Here is a 20,250-nt window from a genome sequence, read left to right as displayed (position 1 = left end):
AATAAAATTTCTTGCAGACATAGGTCTTACATCTGTCATTAAAATAAAAACAATAGAAAAACAAGAAATGCCCAAACACACTGGTGTGCATTGAGAGGGAAAAGATTTTTAAAAAATCTTACATAGTCAAACATCATTGGCCTTTGCAAATACAATTTACCAAATTATGTGTGGATTTCTCCAGAATGTCTTGTATCACTAGTACTGGCAGAAAACAGGATAGCCAGTCTTGAGCAAGAGAGAGTGAACCAGGAAGGAAAAATACATCACATGCCACTGGCAGTGAGATGCTGTGATCAAGACACACGACACAATATCCAGACAGTTAAGGTAGAAAAGAAAGATACATCTTAAGGAACATTTCCATTGGAACAGGTCTAAATAGGGCACAGATAGCCAGACAAGATGGTGACACGAGAAACCAAGGAAAGGATCCATGTGTAGCAGCTAACTGTTCATCGAGAATCATTTCCCTTGTTACCCTCCTGGGCTTTTGATATGCACCAGTTAAGGAAACGTGACCTCCAGATCTTGGGCCTTCAGACGCTTCAAAAGCCTACAGGACTGTATTGTGGAGCAGTTTTTAGCACACATGATGGCCAACAATATTTTACAACTTGTCCCAAGACAGCGATGGAGCCATGCCAACATCTAACTAAAACCAACCCTTGTCTCATATGACACAGCTCAATTATTAACAGTTTATATCCAATTATAAAATAGTTCAGAGAATTTCACATCTCTTGAGAATTTGTAAAGCAGCACTGATGTTTTTTAAACAGAAGACTAAACCATAAGAACTCCTGTTTTCATCAACCATTCAATTTTTAAAAAACAGCAACTTCCACAGGGCTAACTACCAACTCTGTAATGCTGCTGCAAGGATTTTCAGGCCCTCTATTGCATTTGCGATACTTGCTGCCTAACTTGGCCTAGCCTTTCAATGGCCTTTCCACTAGGTAACAAAACATTTGCTATTCAAAGATCCCATTCTTAAGGGACATCTCCTTCAGGTCTGCAGACACACAGCTCTGCATTTGCTTTGTTCCCCTTTCAGGCGGCAGCTCAGTGACCCCTTTTCCCCTGTTTCTGAGGTCCTAGAAGGTTAGATATTGAACACAAATCTCTTCCCTCGCCCAGGAGCTGCCCTGGAAGAGCAAGGAAGGTGACAATGCATCCGTTGTCTTTCTTGCCCATCGCCTGTACGCACCTCGAGAGCTAGGAAATCAGAACACATTTGGTTGACACACATTCAAGTGCAACTTGTAGCTCAGGGACTGGGAAAGTCACTGCCATCATGGAAAATACTTTACACATCCACCCTCTCTTCACCCTGCCCAGTTTCTACCACATTCTTCGTCATGCTCAGGGTAATATAAATGCTGGCAAACTTAGTAACCAGAGGGGAAGATATCCTCATGATTTTCAGCTAGCTAAGCTGGCTACACTTCCATGCTTCTGGAAGATCTTTTCAATTCTGTCCTTCCTCTGTAAATGCCTCTGTATTAGCCACTCCCGTGTCAGCAGGAGACAAAACCAACACTGAACCAGGCAGCTAAGTACAAAGGAAGACTTGGAAGATCTTATCAACCATTTAAGAACTGCGTATTGCCATGGGCGACCACCACCTTTCGGGTGCGAGCTGGACAAGTGGTCTCAGCCTTCAAGTGGAAAAGTAATGATCAGACAGCAGCTGCCCACATTCCTTAATGCTCCGAAATTACTATAACCAAGAGGACTACATATGGTTTGCTTAATGAAAGGTGGGGTGTTGCATTTCTAAAACACACCCACAGGTCAGCCTGAAATATCTTGGGGGCTATACACAGCTGCACCCTTGTTCTGGTGCAGGGGTCTCCAACTTACTAAGAATCTGGGCCCTCTTGAATGCGAAAGGGTAACGAGCACTAAAGCAGAAGGGCTGCCAGCTGTAGAATGTTGGGGAATTGCCTGTCAAGTGTCCTATGATGGAGGCAACTACTTCTGAACACACTCTCAGGAGATGCAAAGGCAGCACTTCCTGGGCTCTTCGAAAGCACCTCCTGCACCAAGGTGGAGGAAAGCCAGGATTGGCTCTTTGCTTGTGGCAACAGATACTGGTGGGTTTCAGTTTCCAAAGAGAGGGCAGAGTTTGCCCCCTACACAGCCACAGGGAGAGAATCCCATGCCTAAGATGTAAGAAATGCTCCAAGCAGAAATGAGGCCACTTGTTTTGCATTGAAAGATATTTTACCACATCTTGCAGTGATTAATTAAAACGATCTCTGATTTTGAAGGGTTTCTAAGACCTACATTTTAAATGTGATTCCAAAAATAGTACTTCAGCTCTTGGGTACTCTATGAAAAGATCTCCTGAAAACCATTCTGCAATCTGGAACCAGGAAGCTGATAACCGAAGGAGTCAACTTGGGTTTTGACAAAATACAAATACCACTTTTGCACAAAAGTAGCCCATCTTTTCATACTTTACAAAGCCAACATTACATTTCATCAGAAAGCTTACATGCACCCACAGAAGTTAACGACATCAGATAACGTACATTAAGGTCGACCTTGTTTTTCCTCTTCTACTGTTTTCTCATGCAGGCCATAATTTACTTTAAACTGGAGTGCAAAACAGCAATGGGGATCCAACACTCTGAAAGTAAGAACTCTGTCCTCACGATGTAAATATTTTTTGTAGCAAAAGGATCCTAGGATTGGATATGCCAGCAGGTCCATCCCCAGAATAGGGTGACCCATCTTGCTTTGCCAATATAACCCCTGAAAAGAAGAGTAGGGCACAACTAAAAAGACACACCAATGTTTACAAGCAGGGTGTGACACAGCCTCGTTTTAAGAAATGAATTCCAGAGGAGTACCCACATGAAACTGTCACTTAAGGGGATAGGCAGATATATATATACCCTGAGAACACAAGAGGAAAAAGAGTTTCACATGAAGTGAAGCCAAAAGACCAACCAATGCAGGAGACAGTAGCTGGTATGCCAAGGTACTGCAATACCACAAATGAGAGCGTAAGATCCAATCTACTTGAGCGTGACTCACCCTCAACCAGTGGCAAAACAACACTTCCTCACCATTCACCATGCTGTATTCATCATCAATGACTGCTAATCCAGAATGGGTCACATTAATGCCACAAACTGATGCTAGTCTTTAATGAAGAAGAAGAGTTGGTTTATATAGCCCACATTTCTCTACCCTAAGGAGTCTCAGAGCGGCTTACAATCTCCTTCCCTTCCTCTCTCCACAACAGTCACCTTGTGAGGCAGGTGGGGCTGAGAGAGGCCTGGGAAAACTGTGACTGGCCCAAGGTCACCCAGCAGGCTTCATGTGGAGGAGTGGGGAATCAAACGGCCCCATAACTAGATGATTGGGGGGGGGCACTGAATGGAGGGGGAGGGAAGAATAGAGGCGCCCAACAGCAAGGGGAGCACGCACGCTGCGCCATTTACTCAGAAGTAAAGTCCACTGGGTTCCACTGAACCTGCAACGAAAACAGGAGCCTGCAACTATGACAACCCAGTCTTACACATCGGGCATAGTTCCAGGCAGAGAAGACGTGAAACCGAAAGTGGCAGAGAGGCTGTTAAAGTGAGAGGGGCTAGGCAAGAAAGGGATTGTACCGTATGAAAGATGGGTGGGATTATCAGGCCAGGGGAAATCATCCGCCCCCAAGTTTGGAAGAGTGGCTAGTTACGTGTATTTATAGAGCGCTTTCACAGCCATCGCAAACTCCATTCAAAGGAGGCTGTGTGGTTAAGCATAATGGCATGCCCCCTCCCTATGACTGGGAAACTCAGCACGAGCAATCTCTTTCCTACCAGTCTGCTTGGAAACCCTTGTCAACAAACACACTCCCACAGCCCCGCATCAGCCAGGAGGAAGAGTACCGGAGGCCAAGCCATATTTGGCCTGGAACAGTTGAAAGGGACACTCAGAAGACATAGCCTATTGGGCCTGCCCAACTCTGGCTGAGTGAGGCAGCTGGGTGGGGCCATGCAGCTGCAGGCCTCGCCAAGGCTAGGAGTCAGAACTGGGCAGGCCGGTTGGCTGTTTTCCGGCAGCGGCAGCAGAGGCAAGGGAAGAAAAGGCAGGCAGGGGACGCGGCAGAAAAAATGGCAGGGTGGGCTCTAAGATTCGGTGGGTGGGGGCATTGAAAAGATTTGAGAGGGGGTGTCACCCCAAACAGTCCTGCACTAGCTACAGCCCTGGAAGAAAGGGCGGGCAGGGGGCGCGACAGAAAAAATGGCAGGGTGGGCTCTAAGATTCGGTGGGTGGGGGCATTGAAAAGATTCAAGAGGGGGTGTCACCCCATACAGCCCTGCACTAGCTACAGCCCTGGAATCAAACCCAGTTCTCCACATTAGAGTCTGTCACACTTAAACACTACACCACGCTGGCTAATGTGCCTCAAGACATTGTTACTTTTCAAAGATTAGTTTCCTATAACTTCATAGTTGGCTGCAATTAATTTTGATCGATTACAGATCAAAAATCCCTTCTAAATGACTACGCCCACTTCACAAGTATTAGCAACTTTGAAGAGGTATTGGAAGTAGCCATTAGAGTTGCACTAGCTCAGGCTGGACTACTGAAATTCAGGAAAATACAATTTTGTATCCAGAGAAGTTTGGCGCCATTTGCAGGCCAATCTAGCAACAGAAACTCCTTCCTGTTTCTTGACTATGATACAGTAATTTAAAAAATCACACGCACATAAAAGAAAAGAAGTGGGAAGTATCTGAAGACCAATACTAAGAATCAAAAAGTTCTTAGCTTAACAATATTGCTAGTCCGAAAGGAGACTATGTCCACTGAAGATAAACTGCTTTAACACATACCATGCCTTGCAAACTATTACCCTCAACAGACCCACAAAACAGTACTTGGACAAGCGGGAAGAAACATGCACGGCCATTTCAAGGTCATATGATGAGAGCCTATAAAGTACAGTGGCGAGACATGATCAGATCAGGTATGGGCCAAAGGCGAGGCAAGACTTCGACAGCAACACAGGAAACCAAGACATCCCAAGAGGCACTGATGTGACAGTCAATTGGCATTTGGGGGGGGGAGAGAGGGGGGGCGAATTGTTCTGAAACACAACACGAGGAACAACCCGTTACATGACTGGCCGAAGTGCTCTAAAACGCTATTCCCGGACAAACAGTTCTAATGCGAGTGCTAATCCACCTCCCGCTGCCCCACCCCCCCCACCAAATGCACACAATACACCAATATTGCTTTCCTTTTTTTTTTCCTTTTTCTTTTTTCAGTTTGAAGAATATTAGGCTTATTTGGAAGAAGGAATTAAAACATGGTGACATGACAAGACTGCTGGACAGTCTCAGTCCTTTGGTCCCAACAGTGGGAATGATGTGGCCCAAAGTTACGGGACGGCCTGTTCTCTGTGCACATCAGAAAACACAAGATTGGAAAATAAAACATTTTTGTACAAACTAATGATCTTACAGTGTCATTTGTTTTCCCTTTGCAGATATTTTGCTGGGAATAGCTGGTACGTCAGACTTCTCGATTTCTGTTCTTTGTTTTGAAAGGAAAAGGAAGAGTTCAAATGGGGACCCAAAGCGTCAGAAAAATTGGTCCTTCCAATTGTATAGCATTATGGGTGTCTTCATTCTTTATAGTACCAAAGCTTTTGAAAAGTGCAGACCACGGACTGATCTTGAGCCTTCACAAGACAAATGCTGCCATCTCTCTTTCCTAGATCTCACACCTAGGTGATCAATCATGGAGATCAAGATACTAACATGACCTGTTTAGCGGTTTATGGAATTGCCAGCAATTATGACGCAAACAGATGCGATTAGGAAGGCTTAAAATCACGATTAACTTCAAAAAGGTTGCCCCCAGAAGGTAACGTCGTAGAGGTTATCCTTCAGCTTCTTCACTATGTCCTGACGGCTGGAACACGGACATCTGTGGTATCACTTTACTTGAGCTGCGAGAGAGCCGATCTTGGTCTGTGCTGGCAGACAGGGACGCCATGGCAATTGGCTGCAGCAAAGCAGGTGTCATCGCAGATGTGACGGTCAGATTGTGACTAGCACCCTTGAGAGTAAGATCTTGGGTGGGAAGAAGGGGCTTGAGGATGCTGACAAGGCAGAAAGCAGAACCACTTTTTGGAATGAAGTTTACTTTGTTCTTGTCGGGACAGTAAAAAGGTGGGATTTCATGTAAGGGTTTTGGCCTACAAAGAGAAGAAAAACCATGAAAAAGAGAAAACTAGGTTTTAACCTATGGCAATAAGAGCCTTTTTCTATTTTTAAGGGTTAAATATGAAGTCCTCCAAGAATTAAGTACATTGAAAATTACATAAGCGTTCATAACCACATTACACAAGGGAGCACCACAGCTTTAATCACTCCCTTTTTACTGTTATACAGTGAGTGGTTGCCATGGCACTCCAAGATTAAGACATGTGAAAGAGTTAAAAACATCATTTTACTGGACGAAGCTGTGTCAATATTTTTATTTTATAGCATTTCTAGAAGCACAAAAGCTTCATAGCCACCACCAGCCCGCCCTTTGCTGTCTACCAGAGAAGAACACCAGAATTCAATCAAGATTTCAATGAATTTGCTTCTAGTTAGGCTTAGTATCATCCTTAATAATCTGGCAAACAGTCCCGTAGAACCCAACATCTCCAAAACAAGCACAATATAAGACGGTCTAAGACTCTAAGATACAGTTTTACAACCGAGCTGAAAAAATACCCAAAAAATACTTTACTGGTATTTTTCGAGTATTGTTTAAGTTGAAATTAGAGCAGAGAATCTGATCGGCTACCAGTATAGCTGAGCCTGAATAAAAGCCAGGGTTTTTTGCTTTTATTTAGGTATATACCCAATGGCTGGTGGGCTCCTCTTGCAGCGGCAGGAGAAGCCTCCCAGCCAGGTCTGTGTGCAGTGGTGACAAGACCTCCCCATCACATGCAGGTCCTAGGGCCAGCTTCTCCCGTCCCACAGTTCAAACCACCTGGCAGGAGAAGCCTCCCAGCTAGGTCTGCATGCAGCGGTGTGAGACCCCCCCTGCCACAAACAGATCCTGGGGCCAGCTTCTCCTGCGGCATGGTTTAAATTGATGCAGGATAAGCCATCGGTATTTTTCTTCTCAGGTCTATTGGACCCGAAAAAAATTCAGGATTTCTGAAAAATCCCAGATTCAAATACCATACCAGTACTGGGATCCAGGATTTTTTGGAAATACTGAAATTCTTTCAGGTCCAATACACCTGAACTGAAGTATACCGAAAACCCTAATTTCCATCCGTAGAGCATGACTTGTTACCGCCCCCCTTTCACAGCAGCCCAAAATACTGCTTCTGGGGGACAGGGGAACCTCACAGGAACATCAGAGGAGCTGGAGGTCTACAGGGTGCAGGAATCAGCAAAAAGTGTTCCTCTCTTCTGCCACAGAAATCCTTCTTAGGATGCCAGTTATAATGTAAAATGGCAGTTTTTCATTCCAGCAAAAATTAACATTCTTGTTAAATTAGTAATTATTTCACTTTGAAATATGGGGAATCTTGTTTGGCTCATACCTGTGTCACCAAGCTAGGAATTACCCAAGTTCTCAGGCTTCTGTGCCAGGCTTCCATGCCAATCACATGAGGCAATGTCGTTGTGACAAATTTTATTTAGTTTCTAGCACAAAAAGCAATTGTGTTCGCTTCAGTTTTATTTCAAAATCTGAATTGAATACTACTTCCCTAATCAGGTTGGGTGAAACCTTTCCCCTTCTCCCAGAGCCTAGAGAAAAGTGGTGGTTATCCCTAGTCTTACACTGAGCTTCGGAGACACTCCAGACCAGTGTTCCCTCTAAGCTGAGTTGCTGTGAGCTAGCTCAGTTTTTAAGCCTCTGGTTCACACGTTTTTGTCTTGGCTCAGGAAGGATTTATGCAGTAGCCAAATCGCTCGCTCACAGCTTTAATGCCAGTAGCACACAATTTTTGCTCACAAGACTCCACATCTTAGAGGGAGCATTGCTCCAGACATTCACCTCCTTTCTGAAGGGTGAGGACCACAACATTTTCTCGTGTGGAACTGGTGAGAAGAGCTGAGGCCTCACCCCAAAGGTGTGGTGTGGACTTTGGAGGCATTGAACAGCACAGGAGAAATGGTCCTTCAGTCCAAACTGTGCCTGGCTTCCAAGAACAGCCAGAAGTTGCAAACTGAAGAGATTCACAATCTTAACTCTTTGACCAGAAAGTCATCACGTTGGGTCCTTATCAACAGTCTGCATTGATGGAGCAGTTTAGGATTCTCCCCCTGCTATCTGTAACAGTCTCTGAAAAACAGATTGCACTTGGCTTTCAATAACCGCTGAATTACAAGCTGTCAAAGCAGCAAAACTGGGTGCCCGGCCTTAAGGCCCTGAGTTCCACAGATATATGCAAACGTCTGTTAACACTCAAGTTTTAGTTCTTTTAAGTGCAGAGCTACTTACAAGCTTTCCTCAAACACTTTCACCTTCTCACAGCCTTCAGGAGGTTCACGTTTGAACATGTAGCTGTTGTTGGGTTTTGGTGAGGTGGCGTATTTGGGCAGCGGAGAGTTGTTTCCATTCTCTGAAGGGAGCAGATCATCAATTAATTAAATATACCCAAATACACAATAAATCACTTTCCTCGCTTCTCTCATCCTTGATTGCCTCACAGACCATGCTAGATGAAAAAGCATTCTAAGTATAAAGCACCGTCTTATTGCACCGTCTTATTGGAGTTCTGTGAACATCTTTCCTCTAAGCATGCAGAGAGTCTCATGTACCAGCATGTTAGATCTGCAGAAGATCTCTAGAGGGCAAACAACATGCCACAGCGGCCAAGGCCTTCATAAAAACATAAGAAGAGCCCTGCTGGATCAGACCAGTGGTCCACCTAGTCCAGCATCCTGTCTCACACAGTGGCCAACCAGTTCCTCTGGAAGGCCAACAACAGGGCGCAGAGGCTGCAGCCTTCCCTTGATGTTGCCTCCTGGCTCTGGGATTCAGAGGATTAGTGCCTCTGAATGTGGAGGTTCCCCTCAGTCACCATGGCTGGAAACCATTGACAGACTTATCCTCCATGAATCTATCTAATCCCCCTGTAAAGCTATTTACTCCTGTGGCCATCACTACATCCTTTGGCAGCAAATTCCACACTTCAGTCCACTCTCCCAGTACAAGGTTGACAGGATTCTGCGGGCTGTGAAGCCCACCACATGCCTTCTGGACCCATGCCCATCATGGCCCATGAAAGCCAGCAGTGATGGGATACGGGCCCCCCTGGAAGGTATTATCAACTTATCCCTGAGTTCAGGGACTTTTCCAGGGGCTTTAAAGGAGGCTGTGGTGAGAATGCTCTTTGGTTCCTGGGTAAGGTAGTTGAAAGAGTAGTAGCCGAACAGCCCCAGGTCTTCCAGGAGGACTCTTTGATCCTGGATCCATTCCAGTCCAGCTTCCGCCCAGGCTACAGGACAGAGATGGCGCTGGTCACCCTTACAGATGATCTTTGGAAGCACTTGGATTGATTGGCGCTGCTGTTATTAGTCGATTATGATTTTTCAACTCACTGCCTTGCCAATGTGGGGATACGTGGGACAGCCTTACAGTGGCTTCTCTCTTTTCTCCACAGTCAGGGAAAGAGTCTCGCTGTGTTAACCTCTGGTATGCAGTGTCTCACAAGGGGCGATTCTTTTCCCCATGTTATTTAACATCTACATGTGCCCCCTAACCCAGCTGGTCCGGAAGTTTGGGCTGGACTGCAATCAATATGCTGATGACACCCAGCTACATCTGTTAATGGACAGACGGACTCCACCCCAGATGTTTTGGTCAGGGCTTTAGAGGCTGTAGCTGGGTGATTAAAACAGAGTCAACTGAAACTAAAATCATCAAAGACCTGTGTCCTGTGTGCCTGGGCCGAGGGAGGGGGGATGGGGATCCAACTCCCAGCTATTGACGAGGTTGGGTGTGACATTGGATGCCTCATTATCTATGGAGGCCCAAGTCACAAACATTGCCAGATCAGCGTTTTTCCATCGCCAGATCAGGAAACTGGCTCCCTATCTCTCTCCCCCTGACCTAGCCACAGTGACCCATGCAATGGTCACCTCCAGGCTGGACTACTGCAACTCACTCTATGCAGGGCAACCCTTGAGTTTGATCCAGAAACTTCAGCTGGTCCTGAATGCAGTGGCACATGTTCTGACAGGAACACCATTAAGAGCACATATACATCTGGTGCTCAGCCAGCTGCACCAGCTTCCAGTTGAATACTGGGTTAAGTTCAAGCCCTATACAGTCTGGAACCAGCATACCTTTAGGACCATCTCTCCTGGTATGTCCCCAGAAGAGCATTGCGCTCAGTGGACCCAGGCCAAAAGATTGTTAAAAGGGCAAAAGGAGAACATGCACTTCAAGCCATGGCCAAAGTACTTCTTCAGGGAGTACCTTTATCTCTGGAATCCACAAGCAGATCATCAGCAGAACACGGGTTCTCCTCACTGCCCTCATTGGAGATGGCAAGAAATGAACTCGGGGACACGGACTGGGACCGGCTGCTGTTGTTACTGCCCTTCTCTGCTCCACCGGGAGTCTGCGTATCGATGCTGCGAGTGCTGCTGCTGCGCTGCACCAGAGGAGGTGGGGCTCGATGCCCATCTGGAATATCCTGCGGCTGTTGGAAGGGAATGTGTATTATATACGCTTTGTCATGTAGGAGACTACTAATCTCGTCTGGTTAGGAATTACTTTACATGTCAATAGACTATTTTGGGCCTCTCCTTCAATAAAGCTCTTTAGCACAAGATTAGTTATTCTTCAGACTCCCAACAACAACAAAGATGGAAGCCAAACTTAAGGAGATTTGGGGTCTGGGAAGGCATTCCAAGGAAGTACAAAATATATCTACTTAAGAGGATTCTGAAGGGATGATCTCACACAAAAAAGCATCGCCTGTAGCAAGGCTCCACATCACCCCTGTGGAAGTGTCTCAGCTTCTCCTTGAAGAAGTGTTTCCAGATACTCCCACACACACACACCTAGTCTTGAAAATATTTAGCACACAGCTAGGCGGATACTTCTAGGAATAATGCCCAGTGGTCCTTGTGACTGACTAGCCTTCCTGGCATAGACTCCGTGTCAAAATACTGCCGTACAAAAAATCCTTGCCCTTCACACTGCAGCACCAGTTTTCTAATTTGTTTGCTTCTCTTCTGCGCTCTACAATAAGCTCACCCAGTTATTAGTTTAAAAGCATTAAATACCACACGTGGTTAGGGGTTATATCTTCAATGGCAAGCATGTACTCACGATTAATTGTTCCTCTTTCTCTCCCGTCTCCTTTATGATTATTTCAATCTCCTGATTAAGTCCCTCTATGCTGTTGCGGAAACGTGAACCCGTCGACTTGGTGATTGGTATCACAGGGACGAGCACGCTCTTTGGGACGGGGGCCTGAAACCCCAAACGAGGACAACCAAGGTTACACACCTCTCTAGTTTGAAACAGGAAAACTAGAACATGGCTCGTTCACGTGCTATGAAGACGACACAGCACATCCTTAGCAGTCACTTTGGAAAGTTATTTGAACTTTATGTTAAGTAACATGATCTCACCTGGCATTGGTTAATGGCTGCATGATTGCCATGGAACGGGGACTGCCGCTCCTTCTCGCGATGGTGCCTGCTGCTGTGTTTGCTCCGCTGCAGCTGTTGTCGTAGTTTGGCAATCTGATGGGAACAGCGAGCATTTTAGATTTCCTGTATTTTATAGCAGGGACATTCTCCATACTTGCCTGCCAAAGTGTACATTACGTATTCTTACTCTACCAGATGCTTTATTTTGGAAAAGTTGCCAGCTTGCTAAAAATTAAGAAGTTTATTCTCTCCCACCCACAACATGCTGCCAGCACGACCAGACACACACGCACACCCCACCTCATCCACTCAGGCGGGTGACAACTTCAGTCTGCCTCCATCGCTACTGAAGTCCAGCTGGGGACAGCCATCCCACTCGTGTTCTGGAATTCTCACAGAGGCAGGTCATTGTCACAGACCTGCACTTGTCCTTCAATGCAGGAGGGAGCAGCAGGAAGACTGATGCTCAGATAAGAACATAAGAGACGCCAATGTTGGATCAGGCCAAAGGCCCATCCAGTCCAACACTCTGAGTACCAGCGTCTTCATTAGGGCCTGGAGAAGCAAGCTGAAGAGATTCTCCCCTGCTCCATGAGAACCCGTGACCAAGATGAGCCTGTGCTATCAGCATGTAATCTCCCACCTTCCTCTTCCCATGAGGGTCAGTCCAAAGAGTAAATGAAGGCTACCCAGTCACATCAGGCATTCTACTGTGAAAATATCCTAAGTACACTGTAATCAAACTGAAGAAGTTGACAACCTTGTATACATGATGGTTCTAGCAATTATAAAAACACTAAAAAGGTGACAGTAAGAAGTTAGTGTCATCTTTTAGTGCCAGTAACTTCTTACTGTCCTACTTACACCAGGTCCTACTTTCCTAGTGTTATTTCAATATCACAGAAGTCACAATAATGATTTGCCTAGCAGACTAATTTCTCCACAGTGATATTCTGTTCCCCATTTGATCTTTCTTTTCTGTACTGCTTCCTGCCTGGAGGCCAGGCAAGCAGGTGATCTGGCTTGGTATTCCTTTGACCTGTATTTCTCCTCTTATTTACAGGTAGCAAGGCAGTCACTTCTGGGCACGTGGACAAAGAGCGCAGGCACGTGCATGTGCTGTGGCAATGCTGAATACAAACACAATGGGGTTCCCAACCTCCTTGAGCTGGTCTGTACTGCCCCAAGATGCTGAACGCTTATGAGAGCCTTTCTTCTTTTCCAAATACTCTTCCGCCCAAGCACTCTCAGTCTACAAAAAAAAAACACATACAGGCAATTAAAAAAAAAAAAAGAATCATAGGCTCAGTAGAATGTGGGTAAACAAAAACCAATGATTAAAATCAGAATCAGGTTAAAAGCATTTAAAATGTCCTGATTTTTTATACCAAGGTATCAAAAGTCTAGTCACTCTAAAACCATGACCCTGTTGCACTGCACTAAAATCTATCTTTCTATGCATATAATGGCAGCAAATGTATCCAACGTAGAAACAAACTAATAACAGAGGCTTATTTGTGCTTTGAGTTATTTTATCATTGTTTTTAATTGTTCAAATATTTTAATATTTTTATGTGCATCGCTTTGGGGTCCCTGATCAGGTGAAAAGGCAGCATAAACAATGTTTTAAATAAACATTGCTGTTTTAAATAAACAAAACTGTTTGCAGGCAAATTCAGAGTTTGCAGAACAGCCTTTCAGCCAACAGGAATCGCCATTTTCTTTCTACCTCATGGAGATGTCCTGTTCTAAGCAAAATCAGCCCTAGCTTCTAGAATATTCTCAGTGATTAATCTTCATGCAAGAGTTCTCACTCAGTGTCCCTGCACAAGCACTTACCAGAGAGAAATCATTAAGATTACAAATTCTTCCCTCTAAATCCACAACCAAATCCAAGAAAGCTACATGAGCGAAGGTTTTGGACTGTGCTTGCAGATAACCATATAATACGTCATTTTGGTTGCAAACTGATATGTTTCAGTTGCTATCACAAATTCCTAAACATGCTTATCAAGAAGTGAATGAAAATTGGAATCTTTGACTCAATAACCAAAGCCAACTGGATTTAATCAATCCTTCGTGACTGTCACATATCTCACAAAAGTAAACCATTAGCCAAGGCAGTTGCCATTTCCTGAAATGAAACATATTATCCATATGGACACAAGTTCCACCAGCAAGATATGTGAAACGGCACTCATGGTACCCCCCTGCCACATGTCCTCCACAGAAACAAGCTTGGCCCAGTTTAAGTGGAAGGAAGATGTGCAAGCCAGGGGCATACAGGATCTACTCATGGCTGCTGCAGCTGAATTTAAGTGTCAAGAAGAGATACTGCATTTGTGGAACTGGCTACTGGATGAAGGCAACGTGTGTGCACTTCCATTTTGCATACAGCAAAGAATGCAGATATCATTATGATGTTGCAACAAGGTGCCAATACACAGAGCTGTCTCTGTGCTTGGGTGACCTCTTCACTCTTCCCACCACTCATTGCATTCAAAACTTCCCCATTTGATCAAGATGAAGTAGCTCTGACATCGGTATGTGGGCACCTCAGAAACCTGGAGTTTATTGATCCACAAATTTGGATTAAACTGAGATTCAGAAACCCAGTTTGCAGGAATAAACAAACTTCAACAGGCTGAGGTGCCTACATTTGGACATCACAGCAAACTGGAGGCTGATCAGACCAGGAAGTTGTGAACCTGGTTTAGTGCACAAACAGGGGGAAGGGGCTGTTTAATATCTGGTTATGTACAACACTCCAGGGAAGAAACAAGCATTTTCAGCCAATGGATACTTTGCTTTTTACACTGCATTCCTTCATCAAGCTTTGCCTCAAATGGGCAGAGCACTCACATTGATATGATGGAACTACAGGCACAATTATGGCCACAACAGTGAGCCTGCATTGACTTTGAGGCCATGTCTTTTGTACAGAATATGCCGTTCCCCTTAAAAGCCCTGACCAAGTTGGTGCATAACATTAATATTGTAATACGTGCACATTCACAGACTGGCAGTTCAGTATTAGCAACAGAATATTATTCTTCAGTCATTCAACTCTTCTCTCCACATTAGCCGATTATGTTTTTTTAAAAAAACAACTGATAAACAGCAAACGGTCTAACAAATTTCTAGTTTAACTTCCTCAAAATTTGCCTTTGGGAAATCAAATGCCCTCACTGCACTAGAACAATGCAATTTGCCTCTGATGGCAGCAATTTCTCCCCCAAAGTTAAATCGTGCCCATAATTAGCAATTCCCTGAACGTTTATGAACAGGACTTCGGCACCAATGATGGGAATAATCTATCACTTGCAAACCCCTGGCTGTAGACTATTTACATACAGCAGAAAGAAGAGGAAACGAGGTTTTAGAAATTGATCTTAGAAATTTTAGAAGCTGCTTATAGTGCTGAATGAACCAACTTCTGAACTGCAGTGCAAAAGAATTGGCAGCAGAGGGGCAGCCCTGTAGCTGACCCCAACTGTTCTGCGAGGGATCAACAGGTGCCGGAGCCCAGCCCAGGGTACGGGAGCCCAGCCCAGGGTACGGGAAACTCAGACGAGGAGGTGCTTATCCTTCAGCTGTTTATCTCGTGAATGCCCCCAATGTCACCCACTTTCCCCTTGCTTTGACGTCCATCTGCCACTTCAACGTCGCACTTTCCCTACCCTTTCACAGTGAGTAACCTCCATTCCCCTAATGTGCAGACAGAGCTTCTTGCTAAAGCTCTGCCACAACAGCTACAGCTAGCACATATGGTCCTGGCCCTCAATATGCAGGAGCATTTCCAGCAGCTGAGGCCACAATGCCCCACGAAGGAAAAATGAGATGAGTATTCCAACCCAGCCCCCGTCCTCTCTTGCCCCCTCCATTGTTCCAGGGCTCAGTTTTTAAACCTGGAACCACCCCAGCAGCATTAGTCTGCTCATTCATCCACTGGGACAAATTCAACAGAGACCTTAGTGTCATCCTGACCCAGGAACTGAACAGTCCCCAATGCCCATGCATCTGGCACAGAAAGTATGCAATACACACAATATATACATGCGTCACAGAATTTCATTTGCAGCTTACCTGTGTAGCCTTGTCTCTCATGCAAGGTGCTGCCTGTCCGTGATTCTCACGAGGCCATTGTCCAGCAAGGTAGGGAGCAGCTAGTATGTCTAGAGAAGGCGTGCGGCGAGAAACACTGGAAGGGCTTGACGACGGTGGCCGTTGTTTATCAACTAAAAGGAAACGCATCTCCGTGAGTGAACACAAAACTCACATACACACTCAGATCTCACATAGTAAGCCCTGGTCTGGTTCACAACTTCACCTGTAAACCCATCAAGTGTCACTTATATTTCTTCCAGTATGCTCACTGACTAAATCAGCATTCTGTTAGCAAATATAGACGCTGCTGTTATTCCCCAAGCACCAATCCTTCACTTAACCGATTCAAAACTATCTTGGTGTTCACTGAGACAATCTGAGGGTTAAAAGGTTTTTTTATGCAGATGTTTACTTAAGGAAAGTTTGACACCCATCCAAATTTTGGTTTAAAGTATAAGCCATTTGGAACACTGAATACTAAAAGACTGAATTCAACTGCAGATAAAAGTACAAGAAGTGATGCTCTCATAACACAATTACAAAGTTGTTAATGAAATCTGAGAAATTAATGATTTTGTAGTTATTTGTATGGGGCCACGGTGGCTCAGAGGTTAAGACGCTGAGCTGCAGACCGGAAGGTCTGTAGTTTGGCAGTTCGAGACCCGAGTGCTGTGTGACGGAGTGAGCTCCTGTCTGGCCCAGCTCCTGCCAACCTAGTGGTTCGAAAGCAAGAAATGCAAGTAGATAAATAGATACTACTTCGATGGGAAGGTAACAACGTTCCGTGCGCCTTGGCGTTTAGTCATGCTGGCCACATGACCATGGAAACGTCTTCAGAAAGCGCTGGCTCTTCGGCTTGGAAACAGAGATGAGCATCGCCCCCTAGAGTCGGATTTGATTGGCTTTCAAGCAAGGGAAACATTTACCTTTTACCTTTAGTTAGCTGCAAAAGCTTGCCATTTAAGGAACATAGTACTAACCACTGAAAACCAAGTGTAACTACTTACACTTAAGGGTAGCAACGATCAAACACCAACATTTCACCAGGCACCCACTTAAACTCAAAGGTGCCACTGTGTACCTGGGAAGCAGGTCTGCTTGTGGACGGCAGTGTGCATCCACAGTTTTCCACTCAATATCATATAGCACACCCCATACTGTCTCAACAGTTCCTCCAACTAGAGATTGGCATGAGCCAGCTAACAAGCAAAAGTTCATCACGAATTCTGGCTGGTTTGTGGTTCACAAACTGAAGAACCACCACAAACCTTCACAGATTTTGACACCATTTGTGAAGAGCACTCTTCATAAAAACCTGCTGAGCTCCCTGCCGCTCAGCTGTTTGCTTTATTTTATTTTATTTATTATTTATTTGTTAAACTTATATCCCGCCCTCCCCCGTAGGGCTCAGGGTGGCTTACATGGCAAGAAATCTTGCAGTGATAAAACATCAAATAATATAGTAACATTTAAAACACGTTATACAATTTAAAACCATTTCAGTACTATAAAGTGCTCAGAAAACCTCAATTCCAGAACCTCAAGGGAGATGATAACCACATCCAAACATCCCTGTAGGCATTTCGTGTCTTCAAAAATTAGATGTAAATTCAGATGTTTCTGCACCAGGTCCCGCAGTGCCCGGATCTCCTCCGGGAGCTCATTCCACCAGGCGGGGGCCGCCACCGAAAAAGCCCTAGCCCTCGTGACGGCCAATTTGGCATCTTTGGGGCCCGGTACAGTTAGTAAATTTCGGGCCCCAGACCGTAGTGCTCTTGGGGGAACATACGGGGAAAGGTGGTCCCTCAGGTAGGCTGGACCCAGACCATATAGGGCTTCATAGGTAAGAACCAGCACTTTGAAACGAATCCGGTACGCTATTGGCAACCAGTGCAGCGCTTTCAGCACAGGCTGAATATGGTCCCTTCTAGAGAGACCCATCAACAGCCTGGCCGCAGCATTCTGCACCAGTTGCAGCCTCCGGATTTGCGACAAAGGCAGCCCCATGTAGAGAGCGTTGCAGTGGTCTAGCCTCGAGGTGACCGTCGCATGGATCACTGTGGCCAGATCATCACGGTCCAGGTAGGGGGCCAACTGCCGAGCCCGCCGAAGATGGAAAAAGGCGGACTTGACAGTGGTTGCCACCTGGGTCTCCATCGTTAAGGCAGAGTCCAGGTGTACTCCCAAACTCCGAACCCCAGACGCAGGCACCAGAGGCACCCCATCGAAGGTCGGGAGAGGGAGCCCCACTCCTGTCCTGGTCCGACTCAGGCCCAGGACCTCCGTCTTCGCCGGGTTTAGTTTCAATCGACTCAGTCGGAGCCAACCAGCCACAGCTTCAAGTGCCCGATGGGAGTGGGGAGCAGAAAGCAAGGGTTAAAATTTAAATGGCTCATGAACCAGTTTTGCAAGCCAACCTCCCAGTTTGGATCAGTTCGTGGTTCGAGTCATACTTCAGCTACAAAACACGAACTGAACTGAAGCACAAAAATGTGATTCATGCCCGCAGAAAGGGGAGGGCAGGAAAGATTTGCTCTGTGAGTAGAGCCTGCACTTAGGTTTGCTTGATTCAACCCAGTGGAGGAATGCAATGGAGGTTTATAAAATTATGTATGAGGTGGAGGAAAACTTTCTAGAGTTCAAATGCTAGAACTTAAACTTTAAAGTTGATGAGCAGCAGATTCAGAATCGACACGTATGTACTCTTATCATGCAAAGAATGATAAGCTGATGGAATTCACTGCCACCTGACACAGGAGTTTAGCTAGCTTTAAAAGGGGATTAGACTAATGTATGGACAATCCATCCATGAATGGCAATTAGCCACAATGACTACATGCAAAGTCCATTTTCACAACAATAGAACTCTGAATCGCAGTGCTGGGTGACCACAAAGGGAGGCCTTGGCTTCTGTGCCTTGCCTGCAGCCTTCTGAAGATAACTGGATGGCCACAGTAGGAACTAGGATGTTGGACTGGATGGCCTGATCCGGCACAGCTGCTCTTGTGTTTGACCCACAAGCAGGAAGTACCTTGGGGCTACTTTTTGAAGACTAAGTAGTTCTGAATGCATCCCTTTCGGAAAAAAACATCAGAACAGGAGAACATAAGAAAAGCCGATGTTGGATCAGGCCAATGGCCCATCCAGTCCAACACTGTCACACAGTGGCCAAAAACACCAGGTGCCATCAGGCGGTCCAGCAGTGGGGCCAGGATACTAGAAGCCCTCCCACTCTTGACCCCCTCCAAGCACCAAGAAAACAGTGCATCACTTGCCCCAGACTGAGAGATCCTATCTATACCTTGTGGCTAATAGCCACTGATGGATCTCTGCTCCATATGTTTATCCAATTCCCTCTTGAAGCCACCTATGCTTGTAGCCGCTGCCGCCTCCTGTGGCAGTGAATTCCATGTGTTAATCGCTCTTTGGGTGAAGAAGTACTTCCTTTTATCTGTTCTAACCCAACTGTTCAGCAATTTCATTCAGTGTCCACGAGTTCTTGTATTGTGAGAAAGGGAGAAAAGTACTTCATTCTCTACCTGTTCTATCCCATGCATAATCTTATAAACCTCAATCATGTCACCTCTCAGCCATTGTTTCTCCAAGCTAAAGAGCCCCAAGCGCTTTAACCTTTCTTCATATGGAAAGTGTTCCAACCCTTTCATCATTCTAGTTGCCCTTTTCTGCACTTTTTCCAATGCTATAATATCTTTTTGAGGGACGGTGACCAGAATTGTACACAGTATTCCAAATAAGGTCGCACCATCAATTTATACAGGGGTATTATAATACTAGCTGATTTGTTTTCAATTCCCTTCCTAATAATCAGGAGCATAGCATTGGCCTTTTTTATTGCAGTCGCACACTGTCTTGACATTTTCACTGAGTTATCTGCAATGACTCCAAGATCTCTCTCTTGGTCAGTCTCCCAGTTCAGACCCCATCAACGTGTATTTATAAGTTAGGATTTTTGGCTCCAATGTGCATCATTTTGCACTTACAACTACAACTGTTACTCTACATTACAACTGCTTTCTGTATACATTGCTTTTTACAAATTCATATTACGAATCCTATGACCACAATCGGAATTTAATAAAGCAAAGTCAAAGTAGAAGAACGCCCGTTTGCTGGTGCTTTTGCCTTCAACAGGAGTCCCTCCTTTTGGCTGCTTTCTGGTGGAGTCACATAGCTGGCAGGAAGAATGTAATATCTGGGAGGAAATAATGACCATGGTGTTGCCAAAGCAGCTGCCAAAAGGCCAATGGACCACTTCCAAGAACCAAGCATTTCAGACTCCTCAACCACTCCCGCCCCAGGAAGCCAGAATTGCAGTGGCACAAATTCAGCACAGCCCTTGCATGTAGGACGAACACCCTCCCTCCCTCCCTCCCTAAAACTTTAGGAGCACCTGAAACAATGGCCAGTACTAATAACTCTGCCAGTTATAGCAGTGTGCATTTTACTGCAGTAGTGTATATATTCTTGCCAAATGTTT

General features: G+C 45.4%; 1 protein-coding gene across 1 annotated transcript in view; it reads right to left on the bottom strand.

Annotated features, from left to right (window-relative positions):
• Positions 1 to 4,551: 4,551 nt before the first annotated feature.
• The window catches only part of FAM117B (family with sequence similarity 117 member B), a 43,942-nt gene continuing 28,243 nt past the window's right edge, over positions 4,552 to 20,250 (bottom strand). The window contains exons 2-8 of the mRNA XM_015414631.1: positions 15,732 to 15,883; positions 12,805 to 12,897; positions 11,625 to 11,738; positions 11,320 to 11,463; positions 10,459 to 10,684; positions 8,476 to 8,596; positions 4,552 to 6,217 (exon numbers count right to left, since the gene is read on the bottom strand). Coding sequence (XP_015270117.1) covers positions 5,899 to 6,217; positions 8,476 to 8,596; positions 10,459 to 10,684; positions 11,320 to 11,463; positions 11,625 to 11,738; positions 12,805 to 12,897; positions 15,732 to 15,883 — 1,169 coding nt within the window. The 3' untranslated portion in view covers positions 4,552 to 5,898. The remainder of the gene's footprint in view (positions 6,218 to 8,475; positions 8,597 to 10,458; positions 10,685 to 11,319; positions 11,464 to 11,624; positions 11,739 to 12,804; positions 12,898 to 15,731; positions 15,884 to 20,250) is intronic.

Source organism: Gekko japonicus, unplaced genomic scaffold (genome assembly GCF_001447785.1).
Source record: "Gekko japonicus isolate JY-2015 unplaced genomic scaffold, Gekko_japonicus_V1.1 scaffold855, whole genome shotgun sequence".
Taxonomy (NCBI): domain Eukaryota; kingdom Metazoa; phylum Chordata; class Lepidosauria; order Squamata; family Gekkonidae; genus Gekko; species Gekko japonicus.
Note: the sequence above shows the minus strand (reverse complement) of the source record. Positions and strands in the feature narration are given on the sequence as shown.